Source organism: Pseudorasbora parva, chromosome 11 (genome assembly GCF_024679245.1).
Source record: "Pseudorasbora parva isolate DD20220531a chromosome 11, ASM2467924v1, whole genome shotgun sequence".
Lineage (NCBI taxonomy): Eukaryota > Metazoa > Chordata > Actinopteri > Cypriniformes > Gobionidae > Pseudorasbora > Pseudorasbora parva.
This window is the reverse complement of record NC_090182.1, coordinates 34,467,199-34,488,139: the sequence shown is the minus strand read 5'-3', so window position 1 is coordinate 34,488,139 and position 20,941 is coordinate 34,467,199. Positions and strand designations below refer to the sequence as shown.

General features: G+C 37.1%; 2 protein-coding genes and 1 long non-coding RNA gene across 3 annotated transcripts in view; 2 read left to right on the top strand and 1 right to left on the bottom strand.

Annotated features, from left to right (window-relative positions):
- Nucleotides 1–1,190: 1,190 nt before the first annotated feature.
- On the top strand, nt 1,191–5,059 carry LOC137093123 (uncharacterized). Its single transcript, XM_067457859.1, has 7 exons — nt 1,191–2,515; nt 2,643–2,757; nt 2,901–3,034; nt 3,131–3,289; nt 3,380–3,466; nt 3,852–4,075; nt 4,396–5,059. The coding sequence occupies exons 1-7, from the start codon at nt 2,401–2,403 to the stop codon at nt 4,549–4,551; spliced, it is 990 nt and encodes a 329-aa protein (XP_067313960.1). The 5' UTR covers nt 1,191–2,400; the 3' UTR covers nt 4,552–5,059.
- On the bottom strand, nt 2,785–4,481 carry LOC137093127 (uncharacterized). The gene is made up of 3 exons (XR_010908395.1): nt 4,344–4,481; nt 3,736–4,046; nt 2,785–3,457 (listed from the first exon to the last, which is right to left on the bottom strand). It is a non-coding gene; the product is annotated as an uncharacterized lncRNA (long non-coding RNA).
- A 1,859-nt stretch (nt 5,060–6,918) lies between the features above and the next one.
- selenot2 (selenoprotein T, 2) overlaps nt 6,919–20,941 on the top strand; it is a 28,099-nt gene continuing 14,076 nt past the window's right edge. The window contains exon 1 of the mRNA XM_067457861.1: nt 6,919–7,254. Coding sequence (XP_067313962.1) covers nt 7,070–7,254 — 185 coding nt within the window. The 5' untranslated portion in view covers nt 6,919–7,069. The remainder of the gene's footprint in view (nt 7,255–20,941) is intronic.

The window sequence follows — 20,941 nt, the reverse complement described above, 5'->3', positions numbered from 1 at the left end:
AAGTCCAAAATAGCCCCCATACCCTCATTCACTTTTCCCCACATTAGTCCACTAATATAGTTCATATAAAAGCCCTGAAGGAAGACAAGTAAGTGAATTTGGAAAATAAGTGCGTCGGAAGGGCTGTTTTCATGCATAGTTTGTAATTGCTGTTTAGAGACGCAGGTATAATACTAAGATTTCATTCCATTTCAAACTCCATACTTTTTTTTAATTATTATTATTCAATTTACAGTTGAGATAGATACCTAAATGTAAAAAATGAATAGTCGCAAAACACCTGTTTCCAGTTCAGCGTTGAGGAGAAGAGCCAGGGTGGACCTTAATAGAAGGATAATTGATATCGGCCAGGAAACACCTACAGCCACACTTCCTCCCAGAGATAGTGGGTCTCCAACAGATGATGTTGCAGAACATGAAAATGATATCATCGAAGAAAATCCTGGATTAGATACAATAGCAGCTGTTGTGTCTGACCCAGAGTATAGATCTTATTATCAAGAAGATAGTGATGTAGAAGAAATATCTGACTGGGAGGAACCAGAAAAACTCAGAAATCACCTTTCCAACTGGGCATTAACATATGGTATTTCCCATATTGCACTTTCGGTTCTTTTGGCAATATTAACGGTCCACCACTGCGACTTGCCAAAAGATGCACAAACTCTTCTTAACACAAGAAGAGATTATTCTGTTAAGGAGCTCTGCGGTGGCCTATACCACTACATTGGCATTATTGAGGCGTTAAAACATACCCTTTCCCAGTGGAAAGACAAGCTTGTTGATGGATGTTGATTATATCTTCAAATGTCAGTGGATGGCCTGCCACTTTTTAAAAGTTCAGGTCTTCAGTTGTGGCCCATTTTAGGTAGATTGGTTGGAGTACCCATGAAAGAACCTGTAGTCATCGGGATGTACTCAGGTATAAAGAAACCTGAGTAATCAAAAATGTAGATTAGGCAAATGAACTCAGAGATTTGGCAAATGAACTCAAACAATTACAGGAGGGGTTTACATTTGAGGGGAAAAGGCTCACTTTAAAAGTTAATTCGATGATCTGTGACGCACCGGCAAAATCCTTTGTGAAAGTCACAAAGGCTTTTAACGGTTACTATGGCTGTGACAAGTGTATTCAGAGGGGGGTGTACCTCAACCACCGCATGACATACCCCCTCATGAATAGCCATTTGCCAGGCAGGAGGATGAGGAACACCATCATGGTCCTCATGCCTTCACAAATGTACATTTTGGTTTGGTGTCCCAAGTCCCACTGGACTACATGCACCTAGTGTGCTTGGGGGTGGTAAGGCGCCTCATCTTTCTGTGGATGAAAGGTCCTCTGACTGTCCGTGTACCAGGAAGAGATGTGGACAGAATATCCAGAAATCTTCAAAGCTTAAGACCCCATATTCCTTCGGAATTTGCTAGAAGGCCAAGAGCACTGAACGAAGTGGATAGGTGGAAGGTGACTGAGTTCTGTCAGTTTCTCTTATACACAGGGCCAGTGGTGTTGCGTGAGGTGTTAAGACCTGATCTATATGCAAACTTCCTGCTGCTGTCGACAGCCATGGGAATGCTGGTCTCCCCTTTCTTTGCCAGAAAGTACAACGAATATGCCAACAGCCTCCTTGATGCTTTTGTGGAACATTTTGCCCACCTGTATGGAAATGATCAGCTAGTGTACAATGTGCATGGGTTGACCAATCTTGCACAGGATGCAAAACATTTTGGCAATCTGGATGTTATATCATCCTTTCTATACAAAAATTATTTGCAAAAACTCAAGGGTTTTGTGCGCAAACCCTCAAATCCCCTGGCTCAAATAATCAGACGCCTGTCCGAGGGATTAAATGGTGGTGTTACAAGTGACCAGCCCATCAAATTGTGCAAAGAACATGCCTGAGGCCCTATACGAGTACCAAACTTGATCTGTCACCAGTATGACGAACTGATATCAGAGAGGTTCACCATGACTACATCATGTCGAAACAACACATTTCTAATGGGCAAAAATGTGTGTCAAATAAGTAATATAATTGACAGTCACAGTGAAATCATAATTGCCTACAGACAGTACGGGATGGTTGAAACATTTTTTACCTATCCTTTTGATTCGGACATTTTAAACATTGTGATACCAGCTGACCTAGGCCATAAGATAAAATCTGTCATCTTTCACACAAAAATGCATGGCTGTCCCTTTCAATGAGGCAATGGTGGTTATATCGTTGTTTCATATGAAGGACTAGACTTTATTTTTGAAAATCATTGTTCAGTTCAGTAATCTATTTTTTTAATCATCTTATTTTTTCCACAATGATTTTTAAAAGACATTTTGTGGAGTAATTTTCCTCGACGAGGACATTACAGAAGTTGTGCCGAGGTCATGGGTTAAAGGTGATGAATGTTTTTAGCCAGCATTCATGGGAGAAAAAAACCCAAAAGGCCATAAAGAGGCATGAAATGCCAGGACCTGGCTGGAAAATCTTCAAAATAAGAACACTCTTTGAAAAAGGTAAATAAACAAGCAAACAGGGTAATTCAATGTCTTTCCATGTTAGGACAACAGTTATGCCCTACTTCCTTTGTCCTTAATTATCTCCATATCTGTATTTCTTTATTTTTTATTTTTTTTATAATAGTAGATGACTTCAGTAAGGCAAGGCAAAAGCTGAAGGACCACAACAGAAATGGAACGTCAGTCCTCCAGTCAGAGGATGAGGGCTCAATGGCAAAAAGGAGAAGAAAAGCGACACAGTAGGTGCATTATAGATAACTGTTGTATTACTGCAAAAGCTATAGCTGGGGATGGGTTTAGGGTACAAATAAAGCCTTTGTTCATGCCTGCCCATTGAATGATGCTATTGCCTTGTCATTACAATTTGACCTGTCTTCACTAGTTACCCAGGATTTGAAAACGGCAGTACTGATTCTGAAACTGAGCAGACTCCAAAAAGAAGACCAGAGTCTCGGCCTCGGGCTCAACCTCTCCCTATTAGCGCTACCCTTCCTAGTCTACCTCCAGCCCCCCTCTGTACGTTTTTATTTGATGGCCAACTGCAACAATGTACAGTCCCGTGATTTGTACCACTACAATATGTTGATTCACGGTTATCCCTTTATCCAAAAGTGGACATCGCAGTGGACATGGGTCTGGAGTCTCTGGACAACACAGGACAGGAAACCTTTACAGACATAAGCTGGAATGTGAGGAGGGAGTCAACACCACCACCACCTCAACACTTGAGTCCAATGTTTGACATTAATATGGGCTTCCCCTATTCACATGGTGACTTTTTTTTACAATAAATATCCTGTATATATACTTTTTTTCTTCTTGTTTTCTGATTTTAACATTTACATGCCTTTCCTCAATTAGCCAGCGGTGGTGGAGAGCCTGGAGGTCACCTCCTCTTCAAGCCAACCTTCAAAGTTGGCCATGAAACAGGTCCAATTCCTTGCACACGTAAGAAAAAAGAGAAAAAAAAAAAGTGTTAACAATGTTACAACATTTTCAAGTCTATTTACATTGTAGATTCTCACTGAAGGCATCAAAGCTATTAATGAACACGTGGAATTATTTACACAAAAAGTGTGAAATAACTGAAAGCATGTCTTATATTCTAGTTTCTTTAAAGTAGCCAGTGAGAATCTACAATGTAAATAGTCATGAAAATAAGGGAAACGCATTGAATGAGAAGGTGTATCCAAACATTTGGCCTGTACTGTATATACCGTATAGTGGGCAGCTGTGGGTTGATTTTATTGACCATCATTGTGTGTATTATTTCTTTTCAATTGAGTCTTTTCTCCAGATTAACACTTTTTTTTCAACATTCACAATGTTTCAGCGGCTCAGCTACATGGCCTATTGCTTTTGGAAAACCTAAAGCAGCAGGTTGCCCAACTCGCCACCACCGTGAACCTGCTCATGGCCAAGGTCAATAATGGCCTCCAACCAGCAGCCTTTGAGTGGTCCGGGGAATTTCAATTCCCCCTGGAATCAGACGCAGAGCTGGACTGCTTTGAGGCCTGGCTGGTGGACCCTGTCAACGATAGGCAGAAAAATGCCCTTGTAAGCATATTCCCCCAATATGTTCTCATTGCACTCAAGACACTTGTTTCATTTTACACTAAATCTAATTAATCTAAAGTAATATTTTTTGCTACAGTAGACTGAGCTCTTTATGATGATGTAACTGTAATCTAATTAATCTAAAGTAATATTTATTGCTAGACTAATCTCTTTATGATGATGTAACTTAAATGTTATGAATAAAAGCATCATCCAATTGCCCACATGTCTTAATTGTGAAATAAAAACTGTCAAAAAAGTGGCTTACCTGTTTAAAAACTTCTGCAACTGTGATCCAACCACTATCTTCATGCCCCTAGGTGAATACTCTGTCTGCTGTCGGGGGTGTGGATTTGAAGAGGGTGACATTGAACATTCAGAGGGCAGATTGGACATGTTTAGGTAGAACACTGGATATCATACTATACAGGTTTTTTTCACAGAAAAGCTCTGTTTGGGGGATTGTGCGGGGATGATCTGAAAACGCCAATAAACAAGTAAGCTGCAATATCTCAGTCTCCATTTGAGATGTTTTGCTTAAAGTTTGTTATTTGGTCTGTCTGTGTTCTGTCAGGAAGGTCAGGACTCACATGCTGAACAGCTAAACTGCTGTGAGCTTCTGAAATAAGCCAATCAGAGCAGAGCTCAACTCCAGAGGCTGCTGTTTCAGGACCCCAGTTTCAGGACCGCAATTCTAGGACCCTCGTTTTTTGTGACATCGCCACCTACAGAACTGGATGATATAGCGGTGTGCTGCAGTTTCAGGACCTCAGTTCTACGACCCAGGTGGTTTAGTTAGTAGCCTATATAGTTTCAAGATATTTAATCTCAGGTGTATATTTTATGTGATTCTTAAAATTCAAAATGCATCAGAGGTTAATTACAAAGTGTGTACCTGCTTTGATGCACAATTTTAAATTTAAACAAATTAATTTACACAAAATATAAATGAAAAATGTATATCAATCTTTAAAAAAAAGTTGAGTATCTTAAAAATCTTAATTTCTTGAATTATACTGTATATTGATTAACCTCCTTAAGTTTAACTAATTAGTTCATTATCAGGTAAAATAAAGATGGAATCAGTATATGCAGTCACCAAATTACAGTCAGATATTTTAAAGGTTGTAGAGAGGCAAAGCAAAACAAGACTCAAGAATGATTAAAGAGAATATATATTTATGTCATTTTTGCAATAACAACAGCACCAAAAAGACCCCTTTTTTCATCAGTTGCTGCACAGACGGAATGGATATATCCGATTTAACACTTGTGCACTGTTGGAGTTGTAGAGAAAAAAAAAGCTAAACAGAATATTAATGTTACTCATGTCTAATTCCAAACTCCAAATTTATAAGTATATAAGAGCAATATCCACCAATTGAGACCATGGTACTATACAGTTGAAGCTGCATACAGCATAAGGCAACTATTGTAAACATTTCCTATACACCTTACTTAGCTAAATGGATGACGACTGACAGTCATTATACTAATCTGGTGAACATGGTAATTTTGATAAATAAGCCCAGGCACAAAATTAACTGTAGATAAAAAATGTTTATAAAAAACTGCACAAGTTATAAAAAACAGCAAGTGTTACAGAGATGAATATACAAATATATATTGTTATAACCCTTATATTTTGAAGCGCTCCATCAAAAGAAGACACCACCACTTTCTAATGAAAGGCATGTCCATCTGAAAGATGTGTGACATTGACAGATACTATATTAGCATACTTGGCAAAAAAACAAAAAACTGAAAAAACAACAACAAAAAAACACTGAGACTTTATCCCGCAGTCATTTCTACAGTGATGGCGTGGCAATCCCTAAAAGCAAAAAAAAAAAAGGTTACATACATGTCAAAAGCCATTGCCATCTTGGTTACATTATGAAATTTACATGACATGCAGAATGGAATATAATATTTGTTTGGAGTAGCTAAATATGCATTTAATAATCACTGCAATATTATGCCCAGTCTTTTCAGTCCAGCTCCAAGGATAACAAAAAACATTTGTGCAAGATTCATACAGAAAAATTATTTAAAAAAAATTAAAGGATTAATTTAAAACGTTTTAATCCTTCACAGCAAAAGTATATACAGGCTATAAGAACGTAGCCTAGCCAAAGTATAAATGGTTGAACCATAGACCGTAAAAAAATAATGTTTGAACTTGTCAAACATTATTATGCATCATTTAGACAGACTAGACTGATATTGTAGTGCAACCAGGCAGTCGGCGCAGTTATGTAAGAATATTTTATTCTTAACTATGGTAAAACAATGAACATTCAGCAAGTTTGCCCACTAATACAGTAGGCTACAGGTAATCGTACACACCCTTACACCAACATGCTTTTGTCATCTTTTTACGTTTAATTAATGTGCTGGCAGCTTGCTAGATGCATTATAGTCATTAAAAATCAAAAAGGATTTAATAAATCTCAGCCACGCCACGATCAAGAACATCTTAGTAATTAATACAACTAGCACACAAATTCTTAATTCGTGTGAATTAATTATTAAATCATAGTTAGCAGCTCACTTTAGTACATTTTGTTTCATTTAAACGTTATAAAATAAAACTTGATTGAATATCGGTACTCACAGTCTGATAGGTCTCCATCGTCCATCTTAAATTGCTTAAATTAGTGTTTTGGTGATTCAATTCGGTAGGTGGTGCTGTCACAAAAAAGAACTTAGAACTAGAGTCCTGAAACTGCAACCTCCGGTTGTGCAGGAATACCCTTCTCGTCAGTGGATGCTCGGGCAGCGGAGCCAGGCGAAAGTATAAACAAGCCTTCACCGGTGCCCAGGAGGATGATTCAGCATGAGAGACTTTTATTTTGAAACACGATTGGTCGCTTTATCCCATAGACTGTCCTCATTCACAGTCTACGTAGCAGTACGCTAGCTGTCGTTTCGGTGCGGTAGCGGTAGCAGTAGGACTGTGGGCTCGGTTCTGTCACTGTGGACTGGCCGGAGATGGCGGAGTACAGTCAGACGGGTATATTAACGGCCCTGCTGCTGTTTACTGTGGTAACAGTGAGGGATATTTATGTGGGCCGCAACAGCATGACTCTTCAAGACAGCACCGGACCCGACATGCACACACAGAGACAGAACAAACACACATTCTACACGGGTCCGGTTCTCAAGTTCCAATTCTGGTGAGAGAATCCACAGACATTCATTCTATTCGGTTTTTCACTGTAAGTTTAAATCCCCCAGGGGTGCTACGCTAATACGGTAAGTTAACGTTAGCATGAACGAATAAAAAAGCGTATTCGTATTTAAATGAATACATATAAAGTATAACGTGCGTAAAGACGTTATATCATAAATAGGTTGAGTTTAGATAAATTGTGCCTACCCAGGAGATTAAAGATAATGTGGATTAATTAACGTGGCTCCTGTTAGAACATGATATCCAAAAACATTAGGAAAGAACGACATAATTAGACTTAATTCATTGAATACTTTATTTTTCCTAATAAAGCTAGATGTGTTGTTTAATGTTATCTAACTGAAAGTGACCATTTTTGTAGCTTTTCCCCCCTTTTAATCACAATGCATTTTGCTAAGAGCACATGAAATATTTTGTGCCAGTTAACGTTACTCATATCTTAGGTCAAACTGGGGTCATTTTTCACAACTATTTCTGTCTATTGTACTTTAAAAGTCACCTTGAAACAAATCAAAATAACTTCACCTCCTTCTTGTAGAGACATCTTTCTCTGGTATGAGGGTGGGACAACCTGTCACTCACATGAGGTTGACCAATAGCAAACCACAACCATCCAATCAATCATAGACAGTAAAATAAATGGACAGAGCTATCCCATTGTTTTCAACGGTGGAAAATGAGGCCAATCAGAGGCACTCACTTCCTGATGGCTGAGTGAACTGCGCAGGCTCAGACTGCGGTTGATGACGTAGATGTGACATGAGCCTCCTGTCTGACAGCTGTAGGTCTTCTAGTAGTGGTGGAAAGTGAAATCTGAATCACGTTGTTTAAATATTTTCTCCCGTTGCTTTTGGCTCACTATCGGCTTCTCCTCATTTTTCTCCTTTGACTTTATCAGACTTTATGTTTCCACGTCCCCCGACTGGCTCATAGACAGTAAAAGATTGTTTCTGAGCGTCTCCTTCTGTCTATACGGTAATTTCTCAACTGTGCGACAGAGTCGCGTTGGTTATGAGGCAATCGTTAGCCTATTTTTACAAAAAAACGCTTCTACGGGGCGATAGTGTAAGATACAAGGTAATGGAGCCTTTAATGCATTGTCGTGTTTCTTTAGAAATAAACAATGGACAAATGGAGTCTTTAAAAGCCTCAGATGTAAAGTTATGCACTGTCAAAATGACTAAAAAATGAGTGGGATGCTAACAGCAGGTGATGGTTTGGTTAGCAATAGCCGCCCCTATGGGTGGAATGCTTTCCGAGTGCTAGATTACCCCCTTGCAATCAATTCCTCATGATAAAGTCCCGCCCTACTTTTTTTCCCCTTCTAATTTCAAGAAGCTGTTTCTTTTTAAATACGTCACAATAGGGAATAAAAGACTATAGCAACTTCAGTATCATGCCGCGATGTTGGTGATAAGGGGGCAGTAGGGATGGGCGATATGGCCTAAAATCCAATGGCTATACATTATTGCAGATTCTTGCGATAGCGATACATATCACAATATATAAATAAAACCATTTCAAATTATTTTATTGAATACAAATTCAGTAATTTATTATTTATGATAATCATTTTAATTAAATAATACATAAACCTTTAAAGCTGCATGCTGTTTAAAAGTAAACATTGTTTATAAAAAAAGATCAAGTGAAAAATAAGCAACCATCTAGGCATAATTATTATTATTAGTAGAGAAGAATTATTTTTAGAGACTTAGCTAAATCTACTGTGGGCTAGGCAACAACAGTAGCCTAATATATTCTGTCATTTTCTTCACGTTAAATCTTTTTCAACATTTATTTTGACGGGTTGTCGTGAAGATCTTTGATATGACATCCATTGTCCACAGCTGTTAGTTCACTAGAGGAATTAACTCTTTCACCAAACATATGCACGGTGTTAGCCTATGCTCATTATGGGTGCTTTCACATCTCTAGTTCGGTTCATTTGGTCCGAACCAAGGGCAAACAATTATACATTGTTGCATTTTTCAGCTTTTTTGGTTCCTTTTCACACCACACTGATCGCTTTGGTCCGAACCAGTTGAAATGAATCAAAACGCAAGCACGTGACAACATCCACATGACTCATTGGCCATGGCGTATTTCCTAAGCTGCTTTTTGATTGGTCAGAATTTACGTGTGGGAAAATTCCAGCAGAAGAGGCAAAGCCAGCAAACTATAATAACACTATGGAGAGACGATTGCGCGGGCTAGTTTTGTCCCTGGCCATAATCTACTACACTGTGTGTTTTTACCACAGTATGCAAATACCTTTCTATAATGAAGCACGGATGCAACGTGAAAACAACGTTCTAATGCACTGCAGACGGGGAACGCGCATCGCTCATCAATTCAAGCAGAGGCGTGCATTAATTATTAACTCTTGACATGCTCATCTTCCCGAAAATATTGCCAACGATCTATCAGGTAATAATATCATGCACACAATGTCAGCGCAGCCGACTACGGCAGCTGGTTCAGTCCAAAAATGATCAGTACTTTTGCAGTTAGTTCTGTTCGAGGTCGGATCACCACAAACGAACCACTCCAGATTTCGTTTGAAAGCGTACCGAGACCACCTCTTCAAGGAGGTCTCTGTACGCTTGTTTGGTCCGCTTTTTGTGTGCACCCGAGTGCGATTGCTGCTTTCAGACCTGACCAAATGAACCGCACCAAAGAGGGAAACAAACTCTAGTCCGATTCAACCGAACTAAATGAGGCAGGTGTGAAAGCACCCTATATTACACTTAACCTGTTAGTAGGGATGGGTATGGAGGACCAACCCTGCACAAATAAAAAATAAAAAAAATGAATGAATAAGTAAGTAAATAAATAAATATACACGTGTAAATTAATAAACACATAAATAGATAAATAAATGTGATAATAGGAAAATAAATAACAGAATAAACGACTTGATTAAATAAATATGATTAATTTTTAATCAAATAAAATGTTGTATTATCTTTCCCTTATTATTTTCTGCTTTTATAAAAATATATATTTTTAACTTTTATTTATTTGTTAATTAATTTTAACATTCATTTTTATATTTATGCATTCATTTATTTTTTACATTTGTTTTCCCCACATGTATTTATTTTTACATTTATTGATCGATTGATTAATTTCTTTTTCTTTTTCCGTGTGCAACATGGAATTGAGTAGGGTGGTCCTTGTGTAGCTTCAGCACATCATTGGTTGAGAGCGCATCATTGGTTGAGAGCTCACCACAGTCTATGAAGCTCACGCACGCAGAATCAGACCAGCTGAGGAGAGTTGTGAGTAAATGACGGCCACATAGTTCTTTCACAGACACTAAACAACGTATCAATGTTTCCAGCAGTTTGACCCATTCAGTTCAGAGTCCCTGTTAGTTAGGCATACACTGTGCGATTTCAGCAAGGTTACCTACTCACACTGTACGAGTAGATTGCATGCGATGTAAAGCCAAAGCTCACGATTGATGTGCTCGCACTGTGCGGTCCGACCGTTGAGCACCATTTGTCTGCTCACACTGTACGGGTGAAAAATGCACAATAAAACAAGGTTATTTTCGTAAACGAAAACTGAAACTAAGACTAAAACTATTGGTCAAAAAACATTTTCGTAAACTGAAATAAAATAAAAAAATCTGAATAAATAAAAAACTAAAATTAAACTAAACTAACTACTCTTACTAAAAAACTAACTGAAATAAAATAATAATTAGCAAAAATAAATATTCGTTTTCGTTATTAATAAGCCTTATTTAATGTGGTGGAAAATCTGACTGTGGCGGTTGAGCGAGTGTCTGTATATTGCGCTACTGCGCGTGAAGTGATCTGAGGAGGAGATTTAACCGCTGTCCTGTGACGGACGCGTGCAGACAGGCAACACATCGCTAGTCCTAAACGGCAGTTCACAAAGAATCAATGCGTCCGTGGCAGTGAAATGGGAAATAACACATGGTAATGAAACGCACGTTGAACTTCTTTTAACTTAAGCTCACTGTTTTAGAATGCCGTTTTTTACGCAACGAGAGATGCAGGCGCAAATTCAGCAAGTACTAGCCTACTGTGCGTTTGAGATTTCATGTTTGCATAATATTGACAGGCTCAAAGGTGTTATCATAATCATTTATTACTAATAATATTATTATCTGTGTGGAGACATTTCCCCACAAAGTAAGGGAATACCAGGACACAAACACACACACGTTTGTTTCACTATATAAGTGAGGACATTGCATGGACTTCCATTGATTTTATATCAGGTTAATGATATTTTATATCCCCTAACCCAATCCCTATCCCTAAACCTACCCATCCCAAGAACGTGCAAAACAATAGATTTAAAGGGGGGGTGAAATGCTGTTTCATGCATACTGAGCTTTTTACACCTTTAAAGACTTGGATTCCCATCCTAAACATAGACAAAGTTTCAAAAACTAATGTTGGACGTTTGATGGAGTATTTCTGTGTTAAAAATACTCCTTCCGGTTTCTCACAAGTTTCGGCGAGTTTTTTTCGAGTATGGGTCTACTTGACGTTAAATAGAGCGGAAGGTCCTTGTATGGGCCGTATGGGCTCTTCTCCCGGTAGGGTGCGCGCGCGCGTGACTAGAGGGAGAGAGAGGAAATGCACGCTGTAAACAGTCTCTCAGGTGCAGATCCAGTCGTCCGTGAACACTTATGTCACGCCGCGCTCCACTTTATTCCTATGGGTGACGTCGAGCGACTTCAACGCTTCAGCACAGCATTCCGGGAAGGCAGCGCTGCATTTGAACCGATTTGAACGCAGAAATGACGGGAAGCTTCAAGGCATCGCTTCAGTCGCGTCGCAAAGTGGATTTCCACGATCACTGCTGTCACAGGACTTCACCAAATCATACCAAAGAAGTGTGTTTTTGACAGAGCGGTCCTGCTTTGGAAGATGCCGGTGAGTAAATCAACTTCAAATGTCTCTGCTATTGGCTACCGTCGCATGAGTAAACATCAGTAAACGATACGATCGCGTGCTTCGTCATTCAAATGCGCTAACGGTTACTCCATTGTTGTTCTGTATAACGTTACACTAGTCTGACTCTGACGTGCAAAACCGTTTTGCTTGCTACCTCTAAGGTCTAGTCACATACAATAGTCCATAAACCGAATCATGTCCTCATAAACTGCACACAAAGGCCCCTAAATACAGTACATACCACAGAGACGGACATCCTGATGTTGCCGTTTCTCCTGTTCAATTTATTTCAGCTTCAGATTTGATTGTGGATCATTATCTGTATTAGCTGAGATAGATGGGTTTCTCCACGCTTGAGGACGTCACCGCTTTGCGCGCTTGTCATTCTTTAGCTCCGCCCACACGATACGCCTCCAGGCGCTCGGTTTTTTCCGGAAAGACTCGGTACAGCCCATATTTCTTTTATAAATATGATAAAACTAAAGACTTTTCGGAGATATAAAGGATGCAATACTACTCTATAGGTACTCAAGATTGACATGAGATTGACTGAAACTGAGTGTTTCACCCCCCCTTTAAATAAAAACATGTTTTGGCCGATTTATAAGCCTTTTTAACTAGTGAGGACATTTGACTGGTCCTCACTAGTTAAAAAGGCTTATAAATAATAATAGTTATCGTAATATTTTACTAGATAAATGAGGACATTGGTCCCCTTTATAATTATAGCACAACAAACACACACACACACAGCACAACAGTGTGTGTTGGCTGTTTTCAGATGACTTTAGCTGTGGTCTTACGCTGCTAGCCTACATTGTACTACTGAAGAAATTAAAATAAGTTTTTAATTTAACAATTTCATCTTTGTTATGAAGGAGTTTGTCTGGAATTTATCATTTTTACTTTTATATTTTATGTTGCATTATTTATTTTGTTCTTTAAGATTTATAATTTTTTAATATCAAAATATTATTTATTTCATTTGTAATCTCCAGATTGTTGTTTGTATTGGTCATAGTTTGACTCAAGCTTTTTTGCTCAAAGGTGAAGACCCAACTTTATGCATGTTTTGTAAGACCGTCCTGGGTTTAAACAATAATGCTCGTTTATCAAGTTATTTCACTTAAGGAAGTAAGATTAAACTCTAATCTGTGCAAACATTAAACTTTGCTGAAATTAAAAACCTTGATTTGGTCTCTACACTTCACTATGGTAACTCTGCTAAACTATAATTACTAAAACTAAAACTGAAACGAAATAAATAAAAACTAAATAGAAATGTATTTGCAAAATAAAAACTAAACTAAAACTAGCAAAACCATTTGTAAAACTAACTAAAACTAAACTGAAATTTGTAGCAAAATTGAAAATGATACTAAAATAAAAACTAATTTCAAAAAGCAAAACTATAATAACCTTGCAATAAAACCCCCGTGGCGACGATAGACTAGGGTGTGCTGTAGGTTAGAGAGAGCCTATTAAATGCATCAGCTATCGATATCAAGAGGATTTAGAATTTATGTATAAAAAAATCATTATTATTATTAGAGTAGGCCTACTTTTATTATTAAAATGATATTACATTAATTTGCTACCCCTCCCCCCAACAATTTCATAATGCATAATCGACACACTGCATAATAAAATAATAGATAGATTACTCCTCACTATTTAAAAACATTAAGCCTGATTAAACAAGGAATTATAGGTCTATAATTAATGATTATCAGTCTATAATGTCAGAACACTGCAATAATGTCAGTCTCAATGAAAAGAGCAGATTTATCTAAAAACAACTTTAGCAAAAAATGGGCCTACTTCGCTTCTATTTTTTTTCTCACAATATGGACCAAAATAGAAATATTAAGAAAGTAAATGAAGACAGTAGGCTACGTTATCAGCTTGTTGAATAAGATTTATCTCTCGTTGTCTGAAAATATGCGCAAAAGCCTGTCAGATTTTACTTTCACTTTCTGTAGTGAATAATTGAGTGGGTTTGAAACTGCGTTTGCGCATTGCGTAAACATTAAGCATAATTTTTTTAAATAAAATGTGAAAGTAAAACAAGTAGCTATAAATAAATGATCAACTAGCTAAATGAATGAGGCACTCAGACTGAATATACACGGTGGTTTAGAATACTTATCCATTTTACAACACAAACTGGAGGCACAACCGTTTACCTAAAGGGGTACTTCAGCGCTGGAAAGATGAATCTGTATTTAAAATGGGTCGTTAATGTAGTAGAAATGTGAAATTGTTTTTGAATTTGGTGCCTTCTAGACTGAGGTAAAACAGAAAATGTATTTTTGTCTCATGGGGATGAAAGACTACAATTCCTAGAATGCTTCGCTGCCCTGTGAGGCCATTTCCAAAGCCACCACTTCTGGATTACAGTGACAGAGTTAGAGAACAGACACTACAATTAAATACTGAACGTGTCTGCTCAATGTAATGATTGAGTCGCCGTGTGAGTCTAACGTGAGACTAACGCTGCAGGAGTCAGATTACATTTAATGTCAAAAATGAGCTGTTGAGCTCTCGTGATGACAGCTGAGGTAATCGCGACCACACTCATGGAATAAATTCACAGTGTTTTCAGTTCATGCCTTTGGAATCTTAACTTCCATAGAAATTGAACGATCGCACAATCGTTTGAATATACTCCAGGGTTTCTACTGATACAAAGCCATATGCTAATCGCTGAAGTAACCCTTTTAATGAGTGACGATGATGGCCAACAAAAGTTTAGTCTGGTTACACTTCAGGCCTTTGATATTAATCTAATTGTATTTTCGTTTTTGGTTGCCAGGAATTATAAATAGATGATGAGATAAAACTAATAAAAATGCAGCGTTCCATCTTGTGCAACTTCCTGCCCTTCACAGCGGTAAGCATTGGTTCCCCCTAAACCCCAAACTTAATGCCAGAATCAACATTGTAAAATGCAGTCTCCACTGTTGCAAAATTTCGGAACGCGTTTGTTAATACATAGATAGAACATAGATACATAGATATTAAAAGCACAATAATCCACGCAAGAGTTTCCAGCTTCAAGGCGGCTTATGCGTGTGCGCTTTGAAACTAGCACATTATAGGCTTTGTGTGCGCCATCAAATACACACAACAAATAGCATATGTCAAAATAACCAGTTGGAGAGTATTCACTTAAACACAGTTTATGTCTTAAATGAGCGTTAATAGTTGGAAGAAAATATTATGTATAAGATCTGCATCCGGTCTTAAAGGGGCAGCGTCTAATAAACCCTGACAAGTTTGTCATTAATGTGAATCAAAAAAAAAGGCGAAGAGAAAGATACTCGCAGCTAGTTATAGATTAAAAAGCATTAATCTATTCATTTGTACAGTGAAAACTTTGCAGTGTTATTTTATATTTGATTATTAGATGTCTTGTGTTGGTCATTACCCAAACAGTAATGTTAGTAGACCTTCCTGAAATTAAAGCACCATATTTTATATGTATCTTTGTTACGGAAGGGCAACAGGGGTCGAGTACTCGAACGTGACAGTGACGATCGATCATGAAAAAGATGATCGCCCTGACTTGGATTGGTTATTTCTCCATTTTGGACGGTAACTGAGGTCTGATTGGTTAGCATTAGACAGCACGCCCTCCGCGAAATAAAGAGAAACTGAAGCGCGCAGTGACGCCTGAAGCACTGTGAATGGTCATGAAATACAGTGCAAGATGTGCGGCGCCAATCTGTCACATACACAGCATTACAATGAGAACACGATTGTAATATATTGTTGTATTCTCTGTGCTTTAGTTCCCCGTGTATCAGCGCGGACTGTTAAAGGAAATCCACTATGAGATCAGAGCGCGGTCAAGTTCATCTGCGCATCTGCGTCCTTTTCCACAGATGCAAGTTGTAAGATTACTTGTTTAATATACTTGATTATATGTTGTCTATATCTGATCAATCTCATATAGGACGCCCTTTAGTTGAGTTTAATAACCAGCTAGCAAAGCGCTGCCGTTATTTCAGCTTCAGCTCAAATGCGAACAGCTTGACATTATCGACTCTGGGTTATTTTAGATGGTCATATTTTTTTTAGATAGGCTATTTAAAAAAAAAAAAAATTTTTATATAAATAATGCAGCAGTGTTAAAGGAAGAGCGCATTCAAAATGAATTTTGTTTTCAAGCGTGTAAAACGGTATCATGGCCAAGTTCACGTGCGCATTTGCGTCATTTTAGGCTGATGTAAATTGTAATAGGCATATATCTGATTAATCTCATATAGGATGCGTTTGCTTGATTTTATTCATTCTCTAAGCAAAGCTCTGCGGGGTGGTTTCAGCTCAAATACAATGCCCGATCGATATCATTGACTGGGTTATTTGAGACGGTTATTTCGTTTCTTTTTCAAAGACAATTATGCATCATAATCTAGCAGTTATTTTTTAAAGTCATATGTTTATATTTGCATTGACATATTATGTTTTTGTCAGCATACATTTTCGTAAAAGTCTTCAAATAGTTTCATATCTCCATGACGGAGACACAGGCCCTGTCCACGGTTAATCGATTACTTGTTTTTGAGACCTGTCGATGATCGAAATTAAAAATTGACAAGAATGCCCAGCCCTAATCTGTTTTATTGTATATTTACTGTATTTACTTGACCATTTGTTTGTTGTTTGTACTTTTTTTCTTGTTCTTATCGTATGCATATATTAATCAAAAAATGCCTGTAAAAATGCACTCTGTAATGCGATATATCACTATAATGAATGCACGATATTGTTATCGCGGGCACTTTAAAATATAAATAATATTTTATTAACAATTATAATTTTTATAATGCACTCAAGAATACTTTGCCCATCAACCGTATAAATGCTCAACACCGCTGTATTCTGCGTCAAAGGGACGGACGCGTTCAGATGTAAATGAGAAGCACATGAACGAGTGGAGGAGATGCGCTGAATGAAGTGCACGCTCAATGACAGCAGAGGGGCGCTGATGAACTGCAGAATGCAGCTATTACCCCGGAAACCCTGCAAACAAAAGCAACCGTGCCAGTGAAGTTTTTAAAACAGCTATTCATTTTTTGTAATCTCAATGTTGTTCATCACAGCACCAAATACTTAATACTTAAAGACTCCTAATAGACTATTTATTTTCAATCTTAAACATTTTTAAGTTTTAATCTGGACTACAACATGCCCTAATGATTAGATTTTTTATTATTATTTGTTATTGTTCAGTAAAACTTTGAGACTTCATTAGTTAACATGTTAATTCATTATTATCAAACTGACAATGAAAAATACTTATAAAGAATTAATTATTCTAAGTAATGTTAATTTCTTAGTTACTGTTTAATAACATTAAAATCAAAATTACTTTTTTTTAATGGACCAAAGATAAAACTAACAATGATCAGTGTTTCTTAACTAACATTACCAAAAAAATTATACTTTCTGTAACCAGGGGCGTAGCTAGCTATTTTGGGCCATATGAAAGAATATGAGCTTGGGTCCGCTATCGTACCCAAACATACAGGCCATATAGCGATCCAAAATCATTGTCAGCCATTTAATTATATATACACTACTCAAACAAAACTTTGAGAACGGTATGATTTTTTAAAAATGTTTTTAAAGAAGTCTCTTCTGCTCACCAATGCTGCATTTATGTTATTAAAATACAAAAAAGTTGTAATATTGTGCAATATTTTTCTAATGTAAAATAACTCCTCTATGTAAATATATAGTAAAGTAATTTATTCCTGTGATCAAAGCTGAATTTATCATCATTACTCCAGTCTTCAATGTCACATGATCCTTCACTAATCATTCTCATATGAGGATTTACTGCTCAAGAAACATTAATGATTATTATTAATGTTGAAAGCAGTTGTGTAAAAATTTTTTTAGGATTATTTGATGAATAGAAAGGTTTTTTTTTGGAGAAATAACTTAAATATAATACATCATTTATTCAGCAAGGATGCATTAAATTGTTCAAGTGACAGTATAGACATTTATAATGTTGCAAAAGCTTTATATTTCAGATTAATGCTGTTCTTTTGAACTTTCCATTCATTAAATAATCATACATGTTTGTTGATCATCAAATCCTCATATTAGAATGATTTTTGAAGGATTATGTGACTGGAGTAATGAGGATAAATTCAGCTTTGATCACAGGAATAAAATATATTTTTTAAATGTATTCAAATAGAGAGAGAAAATTTACATTGTAAAAATATTACTCTATAATACTTTTTTTGCTGTATTTTGGATCAAATAAATGTAGCCTTGGTGAGCAGAAGATACTTCTTACAAAACATTTTACAAATCTTACCTTTCTCAAACCTGTTTCTGTCGCTCGTTTAATCAATCAATCAATCAACTTTATTTATATAGCACTTTTACAATGATGATTGTTTCAAAGCAGCTTCACAGTGTTAAACAGGACAATATTGCAACAAAATAACTTCTATCGTACCACAGCTGTTTAGTTTTTTGACGTTAAATGCATTATATGAGTCAAATTTACAAAAAACAAAATTATATTCTTTTTATTTTCAGTGGTGAAAAACGTAACCTATTGAATAGACTATCGCTGTAGCCTCGGTTTTGATGACCAGACTAGGGATGGCGAAAACTAAAGATTTTCTTGACCGACGACCATGCCTCATAACCAATTAGTTTATGACTATAACAGCTGCGAGCCGTGCCTGCAATCTCGCAACTCTGTCGCATATCTCTGCCAGAAATGCAGAAATAAGACCTTTTTTTTTCTGCGTCTTTAAGACCTTTATTTGTAACTGGTAGATTATACATTTTCATTTTATATTTCATTACTACTAGTACTGTTACTACTAATAGGCTAAAACCGATCTCTGAGAGCCCCAAAGTTTGTGGGCCCTTAGAATCGTCCTAACTTCCCCCCCTTAGGTACGACCGTGTGTGTGTGTGTGTGTGTGTGTGTGTGTGTGTGTGTGTGTGTGTGTGTGTGTGTGTGTGTGTGTGTGTGTGTGTGTGTGTGTGTGTGTGTGTGTGTGTGTGTGTGTGTGTGTGTGTGTGTGTGAGAGAGATCATAGAGAGATGTGACAGAGTTGCGAAATTGCAGGTGCGGCTCGCGGCAGTTATTTCAAATAGCGCAGCATATTTTAAACTAATCAGTTAACCGGTTTCAACCGGTTAATGAGGCTCGGTGGTCGGTCAAGAAAATTTTTAGTTTTCGCCATCCCTAATTCAGATTATAAAGCATTGTTAATTATTTTCTTAATTTTTCTTTTTATTATTATAAAGTCTTAACAAAAAGAATCGATAAGAATACTGTTAAAGTAAACAGGATCGATAAGCAGTATCAGTAAGAGTAGTAATACCTTTAAAACCTTAATGATACCCATCCCTACCTGTTAGTGATGTCTTGTTTATTTAATGAATGTTTAAATAAAGGCAGCGACTATTTGCACTAAGTGTAAATAGAATCTAGTTGCTATTTAAACTGTGCAAATAGTGATAGATGCTATTTACACCAAGTGTAAATGGCAACTACATTTTATTAACACTGTGAAAAAGCATATTTTCTTAATAATAATTGCTATTTACACTAATTGTAAATAATGAGCTTTGCTCACCCCGCCCCTCTGTTCTGTGGGGTGCTTACACACAAACATGAGGAGTGTTGACCTTGACAACAGTAGAGGCAAAAGAATGGCGACGTGAGTCTCTGAGGACATATCTGTGCAACTTTATCAATTTGAACTGTAGTCGGACACGGGACTAGATGACAGTGCCAATGAAATTCAACAATTAAGGCTAAACAGGACGTTTCTGAATGTTTGGTTAATGTAATGTCACTTTGATCTATCTTTATATACTGGCAGGGTAACGTTAGCGATGAATGCTATGTGTTTACTAATGTGTACGTAAGTTCATTGACAGACTGATGTTACAGCTAATGCCAATAAAAACTTTTTTTCTGGTAATGTCGGTTTGTCAGTGATGCGAAACTATCTATGCAGTGCAATAACTTACAACATGTTTTTTTTTTTGACAATAACAGACACAGTTATAAACCATCTACATAATTAAGCTTAGTTTAGTGCTGCCACGTCCACGTAAAATATAAAATCAGCGTACACAGTTTGTAATAACGTCTCAGGTTACTCACGTAACCTATATTCTCTGAATAGGGAACGAGACGCTGCATGATGACTAGGGGGTGGGACAAAAATCGATATGCCGATTTATCGCGATATTTCTGTCGGCGAGACGTTATCGATACTCTGGCACCAAGTATTGATATTATTATTTTTTTTGTATGCATCGGCCTATACCCACAGCTGCGTTCAGTCACTTCCGCTTTTATCTAAGCGCAGGGCTCCAGACTGTAGCCGAATATAATGAATGTGAATATTAAACTGCAAAATACTATTAAAAAATATTACTGAACTCCTGCATGTTCTGCGTCTCTGAATGATGGGCTGCTTCCATTTGCTAAGTTACCTACTGTAGGGCCCTATAAAATCCGTTTTATTTTTTCCCAAATTCCGTTTTTTCCATTTTAATTTTTGCAAATTCCGTTTTTTCCTTTTTCATTTTTTGGAATTCCATTTTTTTTTTTACCCTTTACTGTTATTTTAGTCAAAAAAGAGTGTGCGTTTAATGTTAATATTATTAACATTAACATCTTAAAAAAATAAGAAAGACCTTAAATTTATTGAGGTAACAAATACC

Bases quoted from the DNA above. Each gene is read 5' to 3' on its own strand.
- LOC137093123 (XM_067457859.1), top strand. From the start codon at position 2,401: ATGAATGTTTTTAGCCAGCATTCATGGGAGAAAAAAACCCAAAAGGCC. The intron at 2,516-2,642 runs GTAAATAAACAA...TTTTTATAATAG, and splicing joins AAGAACACTCTTTGAAAAAG to TAGATGACTTCAGTAAGGCA. The intron at 3,290-3,379 runs GTGACTTTTTTT...TTCCTCAATTAG, and splicing joins GGGCTTCCCCTATTCACATG to CCAGCGGTGGTGGAGAGCCT.